The 16,688-nt window shown below is 40.5% G+C and overlaps 1 protein-coding gene across 1 annotated transcript in view; it reads right to left on the bottom strand.

Annotated features, from left to right (window-relative positions):
- Window positions 1-16,688, bottom strand: part of cacng2b (calcium channel, voltage-dependent, gamma subunit 2b) — a 66,657-nt gene that overhangs the window by 18,662 nt on the left and 31,307 nt on the right. The window contains exon 2 of the mRNA XM_023429059.1: window positions 5,365-5,448. Coding sequence (XP_023284827.1) covers window positions 5,365-5,448 — 84 coding nt within the window. The remainder of the gene's footprint in view (window positions 1-5,364; window positions 5,449-16,688) is intronic.

Genomic DNA, 16,688 nt, shown 5'->3' with positions numbered 1-16,688 from the left:
AAAAAAAAAAAAAAAAAACCTTACAGAGATAAAACATGAACACTGGCACCAGCATGAAGTGCTATCAATTAACAACCAGCTGCGGTCAATAGTAGCAATACAATAATGAGAATGAATGTAAATTCATAAAAACAAATTATAATAAATAAATTAATCTGTTTATATGCCTCAAAGACTAATTTATATTAAATTAAGTTTCTAATTTCACTCATTGCACTGAAAATAAATCATTAAGCGACAGAGAGAAAGAAGATAATATTTTAACGATTTTAATATTGGTGAGTCAACTTAAAAGTGTCATTTAATAGCATAAATTATTCACATAGGCTCCTGATTTCCTAAAATATTTTCTCCCACTGTGATTTTGACACAGCGTGTGATCAGAGCTGATGCTATGCTCTGATCCACTCAGATTCACTCGGATATTAGATATGCTACCACATGGAATGGTCATTATTTATAAATTAGGTGTTCAGATGCTCTCTGGTTCAGATGGGTGCATCTGGAAGGTAAACTGTAAGCCCTGTCCTCTATATTATGCTGTAGTGAAGGACTGGGGTGGTGGCTCTGTCGTCTCTCGCTGCGGCTGATAGTACAACTGCTGCAGGATGAAAGGCTGACTGCTCTCCCTTACATAACCACATGTACAAATTCACCCAGAGAGAGGTGGGTGGGGGGGCTCAGAGAGCGAGAGATTCGGGGAGAGAAATCGAAAAGACCCTTGGGGAAATAGAGAGAGAGACTGACAATGGGGGGAAAAAAGAGTGTAAAGAATACAAAATGAATGACGATGTCCATCCTTTATTTAATGTGTGTCTACTGCTGTTTTAGTTGTCACATTTGGTGTAAATGGTGGTAAATGTTTATGAATTATTGTTTCTGTCTAGTTCTTCCAGAAATGGATTTCAGTCATCTTCACTTAATTTTTTCCACTAAAGCTGACAAGCTGCTGCATTTCTTTCCACTCTCAGATCAATTTTATCCAGGAGCAGTTAAAAGGGTAAATACACGTGAATAACACAGGGCCAGAAACCACTGCTGCACTGCACTGTTTTGTGGACACATCCCAGTTAGCACTGTTGCGGGAGGTGTTGTCCATTGCTGCTCATTTAATCATTTGTATCCACAGTTGAAAACAACTGCACATCTGGGCTGCATCATCAAAAGTCCCATAATATATACTTTTCCTATGTTTTATTTGCATTGATCCATAAGAAGATATATTTCTGGTTTTAAGAACCAAAAACCATCTCAAGTAGTTTTATATCTCCTCTCTCAGGTTTCTCTCTGGAGTTCTAGTAACAACAGGTCGATGAGATGATCAGAAGAGACGCTCTGAGCCTTCAGGATTTCAAGTAAACACTCAGAAACCAAATCCTGCAAGGTTGGATGCTGGGTCCAGGTGGGCGGGGCTTGGGGCATGCCTCAGGGGTGTGACTCCTCATTGTGACATCACAAAGGTACAGAAAGTCCTGACGGCTCATTTTAAGGCTCAGTTTCTGAATACGGGCTGTGTGCATTTCTCTGTGGACTGAGCGCTTTGATACTTTCGCAGTATTAATATAAAACCCAGACCTACTTTATAATGAAATAAGACATGGAAATATGCATTTATACAATATGGAACCTTTAAGAAAAAAACTAACGTCATAATTTGTTTGGCTTCTTTTTACAACTTCTACAATGTGTTTTGTGACATTGGCCCTTTGGAGCACTGAGCACTCTTTAGTGCTTTACATGGTACAGCACACTAACCCTCTTTCTGCTGACATTACTAAGTGACGATGATCCCGGTTCAATTCCGGTCATAAAGCCATGATTACATTCGTGAATATTCCTTGTCTTGGTGATATCAGGAGAATTTGTGAAGTCAGCCCTGGCACCCATCACCTACGTATTTATGTCACACAAGTCACGAAAGATGGCAAGCTGTGATTGGCTGGAATCCAGCATCTAGTCTGCTCTGTCTTTCAGCCAAGTTATTACAAGACTTTAAGACTGATTGCCTAGACAGATGATTGCCTAATCTGACACAGTGTTCACCTCAATAAACTAAAATATGATACAGCCTGGTCTCAGCATTAGGGAGGGAGATGAGGGTGGCTTGTTGGGTGTACTTAAACACCTGGGACTGATTTTTTCTTTTGAGCATTCAATGATATTCCCCTAACTTAACCAGACCTTAATCAAATGCTCATATGAATCAAATTCAGTCATGCGGTTCATTTTGGAAGGTGTCTGTTTTGTAGATTAAATGAGACTAACCACTCATTTAGGCTTTCTGTCCTAGACTTCTCTTTAATAACGCCGCTGTTTGAGGTGGACACCTGTGATTGCACTGAGGATATCAAGATCCCACTAGTCAACAAACGGCTGCCGTTTCATTGAGCTTCCTTTGTAATCTGGCTAAATTCATCATCTCAGCTTTTCTAAAAACAGACAGCAACATGAAATTCAAGGTAGCAGAACTCTGGACATTAAATAAGGAACAATTTCAAGCTTGTAGGTTAAGAAAAAAACAATTGTCTCCCCTCTCTTAGCTTATGCACCCTTGAGCAAGGCATCCAGTTATTCCAGTAGAGCTCCTCAGTGACATTAAGCAGGAGCCAACAGTTGTATCGGGATGTGTACAGGTGGAAAAGTGTATGATAAAGTGAATGCAAAGCAGGGTAACGTGTGGATAAACAAATGTTGCATCACTTTCGTCTGTCAGAACGTGTCATCATCTACACTTTACATTGTCATTTCAGTAACTTAGCTGACACTGTTACTCAGACTGACTTACAGCGAGTGCAACAGTAGAATGAGCTTTGATTACCATATCACAAAGAGTGCAAGAGTCATAGCGTTAGTGCGGTTTTTTTACAGCCTGCAATCCATAAAAGTGCTCAGAAAACAAACAGAAGAGGAGCATAAGGTCAATTTGTGCAAATGGTCACAGTCACATACAATTAAGGACCTGACACAGCAGTGTTAGCATTATACATGAAATGCATACTGTGTAGATATCCAGCCCCTACTTGAAATAGACTGTCTTGGCGAAATGTTAATGAGCAAGCTGTGCCAAATATTACAACGTGGTGCTTGTGCAGAACAGGAGCAATTGGTTTCTACGTGCATTAAAACTGTTTCAGTATATGGCTATGAATATTCTATAACTGTGTCCCAATTCAGGGGCCGCATCCTTCGGCGACTGCGATTAAAGACCTATTGCATCCCAGCGGCACAACTAGGCTGTCATGTTTTGGAGGCTCCTTCAAATGCAGCCTTCTTTTCCTGGGCAATGAAGGATGCAACTGGTGGATTCCTCATGGCCAAACCTATCTCAAGATTCATCGCACGCCAGTAATGAATGAAACAACACTGACAGAGAGCCCAGGAATTACACTTTTAAATGTGAGTATGTGGCCCCTGAATTGGGACACAGTTTATAAATAATCCAACAATAATTAGATTTTAGTACTTTTTGTGTAGGTAAAGCCTGATAGGCCTATAGCTTATTCCTCTGTATTCTAGAGCTCCACTGTGCTCTAAAACATTAATACATTTGCAAATAATCCTAACATTTTCACTTTGCCATTATGGGAATGTGGGAGAAAATGGAGTTAAATAACAAATCTTATAAGATGTGAACAAAGTGAAGGGGTCCGAATACTGAATGAACTGTATTTGTCATCAGAAGACCATAACCTGAGAAAAGTTATCTTTACTATGATAAAAAAAAGTAAAAGGAGAGAACGTCATCTATTATACCCTAATCCACTTATTGATGACACTAAAAGTACAGAGATATTTCAGTTTCCATGGTGATGCACAGCAGGAAAGGGAGCAATGCGAGATCAGTGGTTCATCTGCGCCAAATACAGTCAATTCAAAATAGATAGCAGGCTCCATCCTCCTTCCCAAAACTAGCAACTACTGTTTCTGTGGCCACGCCGCTGTAAAGGATACCAGAGCACCAATCAATTCATGTTTTATCTGTGTCAGGGATTATTTATCAGACTGGTTACAATTTTTGGCATGGGTGCTGCTTCTACCTTTACCTGTGTGTGTGTAAAAAAAAAAAAAAATACTGTTCAGCACTGAGGGCGCGCTCAGAAAGTCATTAAACAGCTCCTGAGAAACCTAGCACCCTTAGAAATTCAGACTGTTTGAATATCTGGTGCATCCTTCTTCTCGCCAAACTATCTTAAAACTTCCAGAAACATTTTTAAAAGTAATTTCAAGCGAACCCGACACCAACTTCAGTTCCCTCTCTGTCCTCTTCCCCATCATCCCCACACTCCAACCCTCAGCCTCCAACCACCAGCTGTCAGACAGGCGTGCAAGGCCTCGGTGGAGATGGACAGACAGATGGATGGAAAGCAAGAAGGAGGAGGAGGCAAGGGATGGATGGAAGGAAGGAGGAGAGGGAGAGGTGTGACCCACATAGCAGAGCCTGGAGTATTTATAGAAGAAAGTGTCCTAATTGGCAAGCCGCTGGGAAAGCAACAGTGCTGCACTGGTACCCTACTCCTTGTCCTTCACCTCCCCAACCTTCCCTTCTCCTTGTCTTTTGCCTTTCTCCTGTCACCTCGTCCTTCTCTCCTTTCGTACCCTCCTCCAAGTACCCGTCCCTCTCCCTCCTTCACATCCCTGACCACCTCCTCATCCTCAGACTTCCACCTCTTGCTCCTCCTCCTCTAACTTTACACTGTCTTCTCCAGTTTCTCCTCTTCAGCGTAGTGCTACTCTTTATCTTCGACCCTCTACTTCTAACTCTTGTTGTCTCCCTTCATTCCCCCTTTTCGTCAAACGGCTTCCTGCTATTCTCCTATACCTTCCTTTTTGTCTCTCCTTCTCACATCAAGCTTAAACAGGTGAGAGTTTTTAGGTGGCACGGTTGATACTGACATGTCCTTGTATCGCACTGATACTTTATATAATGCTGAAACATCAGTGATCCCACATATTCAGTATATTTTCTGCTTGTTTTAAAACATCACTGAAACTAAATCACACTTGTTTTACACACATTTCTCTGGATTCATATTTCATCTCTTTGGAAACCTTGGTATTTTCAGCATATATCTAAATATGGTTCTGCATTTTGCTTTGCTTCACACCTCAACATGTTTGCAAAACCTAGTCAATACTGCTGTTATAACATCATATTAAATTGTGTTTTAACAATAATGTTATGCCAACAGTATTCAGGTACAATAGGAGTTTGATTTATTTTACAAAATGAGCTCTAAAACACTGTAAAGGTTAACACCACGCCTTACAGAAGCGCTAAGTAAATATTAATATTTTGATATGACCAGAAAAGGGAAATTTCAAGAACAAATGCACAGAAAAGATGAACTTAATGGATGGACTCACGTAGGAAGTACTCAGAAGCATCCGCCTCATAGTCAGCATCCTCAGGGAAGTGATCTATCTGCTTACACATGCCTTTAAAAGAACCTGTGTGAGAATAAAACAAAGAAAGAGGGGAGAGAGAATTAGATGTCAAAGAATTTAAATTATTCACACCAAATAAAACATAATCATTCTTTGGAATAAGAAAAAAAATATCTAATGTGTCAATGTGTATGCCTCTCACAAGTCCTGTTAAATGCCCACTCATTGCAGGGAAAATTAAGGACAGTTGAAATACAGAAAATAGAGATGTAGAAGGACAGGAGAAAGGTAATCTGAGAAATGAGTCAGAAAAAGGTGAAGGGGGGGAAGAAAAGGAGGAGGAAAGTGGGAGAGCAACTCAAGAAATACTTAAAGTGATTAGGAAAAGTAAAGAGGAGAGGAAGCTTAGATGCAAAGATTAAGACAAAGACGACAATTAGAGGTACAGAGATTTGTCAACAGCTTTGAAGGAAACACATCACAGAAAGTGACAGACAGAGGAGGAAGAACACGACAGGAGGAGTTCAATCTAAACACCTTGGTTGTGCAGGCGGGAGGGTGAGGAGGAGGTGGCAAGAGGGGAGAGGGAGCAAAAATGCAAATGAGAGACAAAGAAAGAAGAACTGCTGATAGTGTCGCTCATTAAGATGGTTTGTGTGTGCTGGCGTTCCTATCCAACAGTGGACATTCCCATTGTTACTCAGACCAGCGGGAAACATTTTGGACGTCCACTCTTGGTCATGTCTTAAATCAGCAGCACTTTGATCAAATACCTCAGTGTTAGAGGACTGCTTCTGTTCTGAGGATGTAGTTTTGATACTTATCAGTGAATTTTTAAAGTCAGACACCCAGAGAGAAGTTTCAAGTGCAGTTAGTAGCGTGGAAGATTAGTTTGTGCCTGTGACTTTGGTTCATATCCTGCCCGTCCTTGGTATCTGGACTGTCAAAACCAATCCTGCTGTAACCATAATAAAAAAAGCTAGTACTACAGTAGCCAGTACTATATTAGCTTAATAGCCACAGGGAACTCTACATGATTATATTCACAATATTTTAAAAAGCAAGATGTTTAATTGTTTAAAAGTGATATAATCCAGTTTTAAACGGCACCAAGAAAGCCCCTTTGTATGTATTCATGTTCCAGTCTGTAGTCACCACAGCTCCACTGCAGGCTGTGGGCCTCTGTTTGATATGTAGACCAATAGCAAAATTCAAAGTTATAAAAGAGCTTGAATTAAAATTTTGTATTTCTTTTATCTTTTAAAAAAAAATTACAACAAAAAGCGGTCCACGTTTATTCAGTATAGCCCGCCAGTCCACTGTTGGTAAGGTAAGAGAGTGTGTGTGTGTGTGGTTCAGCTCCAGTGGTAATTGTATGCCCTCCCAAACCACTGCAATTAAATGGGCCCTTGTTAATTGGCGTTTGAAGGACGAAAGAGTAGTTCTCGGCTTTCAAATGGGCATCGGTTACACACACACACACACACACTCGCATTCTGTAGCATCAGCCTTATTGTCAAGCGCCTTGCTGGCTGTCTTTCTCACTCATCATGGTGTGAGCACTAACGGCTAAGTTTTCAGATGTTTTGCATTTTCATCATGGCCACAGAGAAAAAGAGCAATTTTATACCAAAGCCTGAGACATAAAAGTGAAATAAAAAATGATGACAGGACTCTACCACAAGCCTGTTTCATATTTACATATCTTTAACACACCTCAGCAAACACTCAGGCGAACAAAGTGTTTTTCGTCAGGCAGACTTTGATAGATACATTAAAGATATTTCACCAGGAAGCGGCTCAGAAATCTTTCAGTATGCCACAAAATGCTTTCATCATTTCATAATTTTCGATGTGAACTGTGTGTGGAGCTGTGTGTTGAAATCCTGTTCAGTTCCACGGGGGACTGTGATGAACAAAAGCACTGTGTTTCAGGAGGAAATAGCCTCACATTCACATGGCCTCTTGTCTCAGTTACTTACTATAACTATTTGTTGTGCAAATGTGAGGGATACTACAAAGTTAAATAAAATTCAATCACGCCACGTGTAATCAAGAGTCTTTAATTGAAGTGAGTAAAGGAATACAAGTTCAAAGTGTTGATGAGAAGAGGTCTCTCAGGTGATGAAGTTTGCACTCCAGTAGACAGGAAGGAGCTCTCTGTATTTATAAAAGGCTGAGCCGTTGGCATCAAAAACATTACATCATTATTTGATCAGTTGGAGGTTTATTACTGAGGGATCTTATTGGCTTTGTCTTTCCGTGAGTAAGAGGATATTTTCCAGTTGTTCCCTGCTGCATTCATGTTAATATCATGGCAATGATGCGTCTGAGAGTGTTATCATCCAGACATACAGAAGTTGCATGAGCACAACTTTAACCTCAGATAGCTTCTGTTTAAGGGTAAGTGTGTAGCGTCTAAAGCGTATAAAATGTAATAAAATCTTGCTGGACATCTGTGTCGATATCAATTGGAGGCATGTCAGATGTTACTCTGAATGGCTGGCTTTTAGATGTTGAAATTGTGAGAATAGGGTGCTACATTTCCGAGGCTGTCATTGGTCGAGAGAACTCCAAATTGTCTGTCGAAGAGTGAGTCTTGCAGTGTGATCCAGGACCAACGGTTTTGGATTGAAAAACAAAGAACAATTTATCATGTTTATAATATTAACCTTTTTGGCTTTGTAAAAGTGGAATACATGGCGAGACACGCTTTGATCGATGATTGTGTGTTTTTGAAACTTATTACGGGGCTGCACTCACTCTTTCATCCCAGAGCGAAGTGTAGCTGCGGTGTTTCTGGTTCAACTGCACCATGCTGGACACGTGACAGGTCTGTTTACAATATGTGTGATCTTAAAGACCCCGCAGCATGGAAAAGGGGCTAAATAAGCATGTTCACCTAGGTGTGACGCTTACACTGCTGCGGATTGGAGCTGGAGCCAAGCAATAGGACTTGTAGACTCATTTGACCCGGGTGTGAATGCAGATGTATCCTATTCCATTGCTGACGAAAGCAAAATGTTAGCGAGTCTTAGCATGTTTTTTGACTAGTGGAAAAGGGGCTTAAGATTACAAAGATTTTTACAACTTCAACTGGGTCAGTGACGCCATACTATGAGCAGGAGAAATAATAGCATCTGTGGGTTTAGCAGGAGTGTTTAGGAGAAGAAGCAAGAGCATTAGACGATACACTTACTCGTTGAGTTCAACAATCTGTAATCATCATATGTTATTTACTCAGCCATCTAACATGCATGTAGCTACAGCATTATAAAACATTCAAAATGGTGTCTGCTGTGGTTGCTAGGAGATGTGCAAAGTAGAAGATACAGCAAATGCACTGCTGTACCATGACTCCCTCAACTTTAATAATAACACTTCTTTGTATCTGTGTTTGGTTTTCGGTTTGAATTTATTGTTCTGAGCGCTAGTGTCTCCATGTGAATATCCCACATTATGTCAAACACATCCATTCACACGACCAGAAACTCTATCATCTTCACTCTCTTCCTCCATCACTGCTCTCTCTTTTCTTTCTCTCTCTTTCTCCCTCCCTCTCTCCCTCCAACACATGCCCACCCACGCTGCAGCACAAGCACATGTAATCTGGAATTGCATTTTCCCTTCCTTCTCTCTGCTATCTCTCTCTCTCACACACAACCCTCCCTCTCTCTGTCTCTCCCTCCCTCGCTCTCTTCTGTCTGTCTCTCACATACATACATGTGCGTGCACCCCGAGGACCAGATTCCCATTTGAACTGAGCTGGCAGCTCAGCCCTCCTCTCCTCCTCTCTCCCTCTCTCTCGCTCTTCCTTTACTCTTTCTGCAATTCAAATTAAGAACACACTTTATTGTCTCGACAGGGAAGAAACCTGTGCAGCCTGAGCATTAGATTATGTCATCATCTGAGATTCGGTGATAATACTGACACGAACAGATGGCCAGAAATCAAAGCGAATCAAATGGGGATCTAAAATATCAGCATTTTTTTTTATTCTTGCATGAGTCTCAATTATTTCACATTCATTTTCCAGTTATGTGAGCGCTGTACAGACACACACTCTCTCGTCATCAGATGGGTTAATCAGCAGCTCATATCTGTGTTTTAATATACCCAGTAGGTTTATCCATGATTATAACATTTTTTGACTTTTTTTTTGAGTCACACCTAGTAATCTGTCTTTTACAATGATTTCACATATTTGCTGTATTTGCTGATTGGGAAGTTTAACAATGCTGAACAATGTCTGTTAGGATTGACAGTCTTTCTAAAGTGTTTACTTAAAGGGTTTGTAAGATTTCTCTGGTGCCAAACGTTGCTTCTTGTCTTTATAATACAAGAGGTTAGATTGCTGTTAATGCTAACGCTGGCTATGTAGCAATAGCAGCACTTACAAATAGCCCCATTAAAAGCTGCATCACAGTATAAGAGGAGCTGTGAGAGCATGTTCTTTTTTTATTTATTTTTTTTTAAAGCTCACTCTTTGGGTTTGAAAGAGTTAATGTGGGTGGAAGAGTAAGACAGAGAGAAAGGTAAATCATCACAGTAAGAAAAGCACAGGTGTAAATAATTAAACTAATGATGGCTGAATTCCCTTTAGCTGCTTTGATGGTTTCAGGCTCCTGCTATTGCGCTTTCCGGCTCACTGTCACACTGTCATGGCTCACAGGGACACATGAATACAACAGTGCCATCGTTAATGTTATTAGCAACACCTGTCATATGTCAAATTGTTTGCTGTGAAAAAGGGCCTGTTTATCTCACCTTTAAAGGCTCTGCACACACACACACACACACACACACACACACACACACACACACAGGTGTTGTCAGTTAGACTTCTCCTCGGGTTGATGTTGGGTGGAGCAGGATGGGGATTATATTAGGAAACTAACATTCATAAGAATCATAAATGGATAAGTTATCCCGCCCTAATGGGTGCAGCAACATTGAGCGAAAGGTGAAAGAGCTGTCAATCAATCACAGTCTCTACACACCAACACTTGAGTGCAAAGCAAGTGCAGACACCTGTGTGAATGCGGCCTTGGATGTGTAACCGCTTGAGACGCCTTTTCCTGTAGCCTTAAGTTGCAGGTTCAGTTCTCTCTACAGTTTAAGACAACTTCACCTTCACCTTGCATTCCTTGCAAAAAGCAAATGTAAATACACCCAATCTCTGCACGAGTATATGCCAACATTAATCTAAATTATGATGATCCCTTTTTAACAACAATTGGGTAGATAATTAAAGATAATAAAATTCATTCATTCACAACAATTTCTTATGTAATTATTGGCACTTATTTCATTGTTGATTTAGGGGTTAAATGCAGAACAGATATGAACCAGACAAATGTGTGTCCAACTATTATTCACTTCATACACTGGAGTTGCACTCAATGGCCCAACAGTATGTTTCTAATTTCATGTTTTCTAATGTACAGAAATGTAAACCAGTCTTTTACTCATACAGAAACAAACAAACACGTCTCTAACCGCATGAAATTCCCTTCTGAGAAAAAACCCTCCTTCGCTACGCTGCCCGTTTTCTCTCCACAGTCGTAATAATGAGGTGTCACTCTTCCAAATTGGCCCTGTTAAATTATACATCGTGCTTAAACATGGAACAGATACTATTATTCTGAGACCAACCTGCACCTCAGGGGTCAGTACGGCTCCATCACCCACTTACCCTCTCAGCAAGAGGGGCCTCTGTGACACACTGCAGATGATTTATACCAATAAGAAGAGACCCCAGTTGACCCGCCCTACTGTCATGAGCCAATCAGAAGACTGCTTGTCGACTGATCTCATGGCTGTTAGTGTGATGAAACACTAACAGACGTCCTTTTTATGAAGTATTAACATCCTAACCCACTCACTGAGATACAGCACAAAGTGTGTGTGTGACAATAAGAGATGTAATGTAAAGTACAAACGCCCTCCTCTGAGCCAGCGCTGTGTGTTATGCAAATATTTGGCATTGTGTCTTTATTCTTTATGCAAATGACAGCTCAGTCTATCTGTATGCTAAAATGCCATTAAAGTAATCCCTCAGCCGCAAAGGTGGATGAAGATCAGAGACCTAAAAGGGGACGTATTGTGCTGCAAAGATGGCTATTGGCTCCGTTCAGTCGATTACAAGTGTGATGCAAAGAAAATGTGATTCTTTTCTTTTCTTGATGTGTTAATGTTAATTCATCCAGGAGAAGGTTTTCTCACGAGTGATGCTCTTTTTACCCCCCTACTCCTTTCATGCCTTTATGAACATTTATTTGTATTCTGTAGCTTCCGTGTCTGTATTGAATATAAACCACCACATGAATTGAACTTCAGATTATTGCTTTATTCTAAAATGGATACAGTAAAACAACAACTCCACCTATGGACCCAGGGCACAGATGCCTTCAGGGCTTTCTGCTCACCTGCTGTTGTTTTGCATCTTTTTCAGTGATATTTTAAATATTAAATGATGACACCATTTAAAAAAAAACAAAAAAACAATTATACTTTCTGTAGCTACTGGCTTTTGGATTACAGTGGGTGTGGTTACGCCAAAAAGAGCGGGAGCAGTGAACAGGTGGTGCAGAAGGAGCTGTTACAGCTATTACAGTGAAGCTGCCAACTCTCCCGGTTATTGCAAGAGGAGCTGGGCTGGTCGGCTGCCACAAAAGAGGAGATAGACAGTGGCAGGTTTATGCAGAGTTGGACCACGGAGGTACAGTAAGCCTATGTCCAACAGCCGATGCCAATAGTTTCTGTTTACAACAACCAGCAGCAGTAAGGCTGCTTCATTCATGTATAAGGTTCTGGTGTCCTGTTGTCTTTTATTGTTCATTCTCGAGATGAAGAGAGACCCGTCCTCTCCAAACTGCCCCGCCGCAGCAGATTCACACTTATACTCATACTATAGAAAATACTATAAAAACCCATTAGAACAAACCTGTGACCCCGATAAAGTTTTAAAAAAGTTGAACTGCTTCTTTTAAGGTCTCTGTTCTATATTCTACCATGTACATACAATACCTAAAAAGGTGTAATATATTGATACCAGTAATACCTTTAAAACAAATAATTTATAATCTATTTTAAGCTTTATAGTAGAAGTAGTGTGCTGTATGGTGTAGGGAAGGTTTTTTTTAATAAAAATATATTATTTCAGACACTTATCAATAAGAAATGTTCATTTCAAACAGAGGATCCAGCTTAGGACCCCGTTCAATAATCAATTCATGACTTTAATAATCCTTTTTGATCATCTGAAATCTCAGATGGGAGAAATCGAGGAAAAGCGGAGCATCACCTCTGCAAAAAGAGTTGGCAAAGTGAATGTGTTTCGTCTTGATAGTTACCAAAACATCTAACAATGATCACAAACATCCCTCCTCTTGTGAGTGTTTATTATCTCTTTGTTGACTTTGTTTTACTGTTCAGTGTGTCATTGTAAAAATAAAAATTGAGGATAAAAAGAACATTAAATAAATCTCAGCGCATTATCTATAATATTTAAAACAAACTGACTCTTTGCTGGAAACACATATTTCCGGATAAAAACTCTGACTTAGAAGATGTTTCAAGAAAAAGAGAACAGAGTGACTGAAAAAGCATTCACTTCATTAAACAACTTCATTGTGAGCAGTATTTCATTTTAATCTTTGAACCTGGACAGCCCAATTCATTTCCACACAATTTCAGAGCACATTCGACAATGGAGAGACCTATTAAAGATAATTATAATAAATGCAGAATTAGATTCTCAGCCTATTTGCTCTAACCAATTTAGAGTAAGCAATTACTTTTCCTATCAGCAGGCACGCACATGTGTGCACACACAACACATAAATTAGTTTGATGCGTAGTTGACAGAGAAAGAAAACTGCTGGGGTTCGCTGCTGAAAAAGCCTCCATCCTGTCTTTGATTGTTGAGACGGGGAAATGGAGCAGTGTTGTGTCATGTGGCACGTAACAGAAAGCAGCTAATGGCTGGTTAATTGTAATTTGGCAGGATATGAGCAATGTGGTGAAGGGCGCCACAGAGGCCAGGTGGTCAGAGACCATCCCATAACCAGGTGTTCAGACTTTCAGTCCAAATTCCAAGTCCATAGTGTTGAAATGACTGATCTCAGGTAAAATGCTTCAGACCGGTGGAAGAGCAGGAGTGGCCACTTGAGGCTGGCTCCAAAAGAGAGTCAATCCTCATAGACTCCCTTGTTGAAAAGAAACTGCAGAAATAAACATGTTTACAGCTAATTTTCCACTTCATGACAACTGTGAATTTTTATATAACTCCTCTGTTTAAATTTTATTCAGGCTTAAAGTTAGCCTATGTATAATTGAGGTTGTGGCTGTTTCTGTAACAGTCCAAGCTTCCTGTTGCACATCAGCTCAGTTAATTCAAGTCATTGATCGATCGTGACCTCTGTGCTGTGTTTGGGATGTTTGTGCCTTTTGCAGGATTTTTCATGTAAATATCAGACAAATAATATGAAGTGTTGTGCTGGTAAGTGATGAACAGCCCATGCGGAAGTCTGTGCTGCTGTTTTTTGAAGTTAGTGACACTGTAGTATTACTTTATTTATATGTTAACCCTAATTAGCAGTTAGCGGTGTCTGTGCTCACTATACTTGGCTTGATAGCTTATCTTGTTAACTAACTAATTAGCCAGCCAATTAATTAGCCTTGGGTTAGCCTTCGAGCGAGATGCCCAGACGCTCAGCTATGCTAACGATGCTAACAGGAACATATGCTTGCCACAGTTATTAAACCGGCATGCAGCAAAGTCTCGGCTCCACTCATGCTCCACCTCTTTGCTTATTTATTTTTGAACCGAGAAGGTGCTAAATTTTTCTTTTACAAGCAGCAAAGTGTGAAGTAGTCTGACAGTAAAAGTCCAACTTGTCATTTTTATACTAGACATTATTGTGTACCTTGAACAAACAAATGTGTAATGTGTCATTTACTGAGCTTTAGAGGCTAGGTGCTCCCCTCTGTTTCCAGTTTTTGTGTTGAGCTGCGCTAACCAGGTGTTGGCAATCTTCTCACCTAACTCTTGGCAAGAAATGGAATCGGATATTAAACTAATATAATTGCCAAACAGATCGTGATGATTCTGCAAAACTCTGGATTATGTAAAACTTATTAAAGATGAGGAAAGAGTGTAGAAAATGACTAATGGGATGTGAAGTCAAGCCATCTCCCCCAACTTCCACTCCCGTACTGTCGACCTCAGTAGCTCACTGCAAGTGTGGACGCTGAAAATTGGAATTAGACATAAACTGCAAGCTGCAAGATAAATATGATTCTTAAGTGGAAGTCTTTGATACTCAAAAGACAGATTGTAGATGGAGTATTGCTTTAATGAAGACTCCTGTCTGCTTGTTTCAGACCACTCTGGTGAAGTATATGCTTACTGTAAGCAGAGTAATGACACTGTGGAATATGATGACTGGAGTTCTCTATAAAATCTTATTAAAGTGGAATGGAGGATAAAAAAGAGAAGTATACTACTTGAAGAGCTCAGTGGCTTACAGGTGTCCCCCACAGTGAGGTATCGACATCTGTGTTTCTTTTCAACAGGAACCAGTGAACACAACAAGCAAACCTGCTTGACGTGCACGTCTCAGTGTTTGCTCTTTTCAGGCTTTAGTCGTGTTTCTGCTGAGAGGAAACTGCCAAATCTTACAAGCTCAACGTGTGAGAAGCACAGTGTTGCAACAACGCCACTTAGAGCTCAGCTAGCGACTTATATAATGTAAAAGCATGTTAGCATCTGCGTCTGCTAAGTTCCCATCATGCATTCTTCATGTGTGTATCCAGCATGTAGCTTTATGCATCTCCTAAATTAGCTCAGCACTGGGATCTTCTTTGATAATATACACACAATCTAATTTTAAGTTATCAAACTTTTTCAAGTAATTTTTGAGAGCAGGAAAAACGGCAACACTTTTTTTTTTTTTGGGACAGAGCTGCAGCTCTTTTTCAGCTGTTGAAAGTAGGACTGTGTCACCAGTATGTAACACTCTCAGGACAAGAGTGTTACAACTTGAGTGCACACTATTCTTGAACAACGGGCGCAGATTTTCAGAGCACATTAAACCACCTCGCTAATCTCCAAAACACGTACAGCAGTCTGACACTACCAGATGTAGCTGGAGATACAACATTTTCTTCAAATCCTACCGGTAAAATAAAATCAGGCAACAACTGTGTGGTGAAAACAGGGAGGCTATTAAGATTTAAGTGCCTAGCTACACACACACACAAAAAAAGTGGCACAGTGAAATTCATCCACACCTCCTGGCAAAAGATGAGATGTCATGATTACTTGTGCTCCTGGTCGCTGACCACAATACAAGCTAACATAGTTAATTCAGGGAAATGGACAGCCTGTCTCATGACTGACTGCAAACTGTGATGACAGGTTTACACTAAGACACACACGCACACAAACACACCTCCCAGATAACAACATTAAACTTCTGGCCCAACATGTGCCTGTGTCCTTGGCCCGAGTCTGGCCCATATACTTCCACATCTAGGCAGATTCCAGCTGATTGACAGCTGAAGCCGAAGATTTTCTGTGTGTGTGCCAGAATTGGTCCAGATGTGGAAGTAGCATGCTGTATATGGGCCAGATTCGGGCCGTGGCACCGGCTTGATGCTGGGCCAGAAAAAACAACCACGTGGCCCAAGTATGGGCCAGATTTACTTTGCTTATACAGACTGGGTTAGATACAGTGAGATGGTACGACAAAGCTTATGTGATAGCTTCCCACAATTCCTCTCAGTTCCCACAAGGCTCAACACTGTCAAGGCAGTTTGCAAATTCCTGTGTCAAAGTTAACCACAATTACACTCCCTGCAAAATCTCCACACAAATTAAATGCACCATTTTACAACAATAAAATGTAGATTCTGTTGTTGTAAATGAGCAGAGTTTGACAAAAGCATTGCACATAAACATATAATTGTAAAAATGAATGAAAATAAGGTGCAATATAAAAGGGAATAAAGGGGGAAAACATGAGGAAAATGCTAATATACTGTAGGACAATGAAGCTGGTGATGTACACCCCCATCCATAGGTGCACACTTGCCATTTCAGTGCATGAATGTTCAGACTGTATTCAGAACAGCTCAGGGTCAAACAATTAAACAATCCTGCAAACAACCACACTGTCCCCCTTTTGAGAAATCCCTCAGCTCTCTCCCTGGTCCCTTCACTCCTCTATCCTAGTTTTGTTTAGTGAAACTTTCTGCAATGTTTTCCTCCCCCGCCTCCCACTCTGATAAATTCCTTT

This window comes from Seriola lalandi, unplaced genomic scaffold (genome assembly GCF_002814215.2).
Source record: "Seriola lalandi dorsalis isolate HSWRI2012SDOR001 ecotype SW California unplaced genomic scaffold, Sedor1 jcf7180002054887, whole genome shotgun sequence".
NCBI lineage: Eukaryota > Metazoa > Chordata > Actinopteri > Carangiformes > Carangidae > Seriola > Seriola lalandi.
Note: the sequence above shows the minus strand (reverse complement) of the source record. Positions and strands in the feature narration are given on the sequence as shown.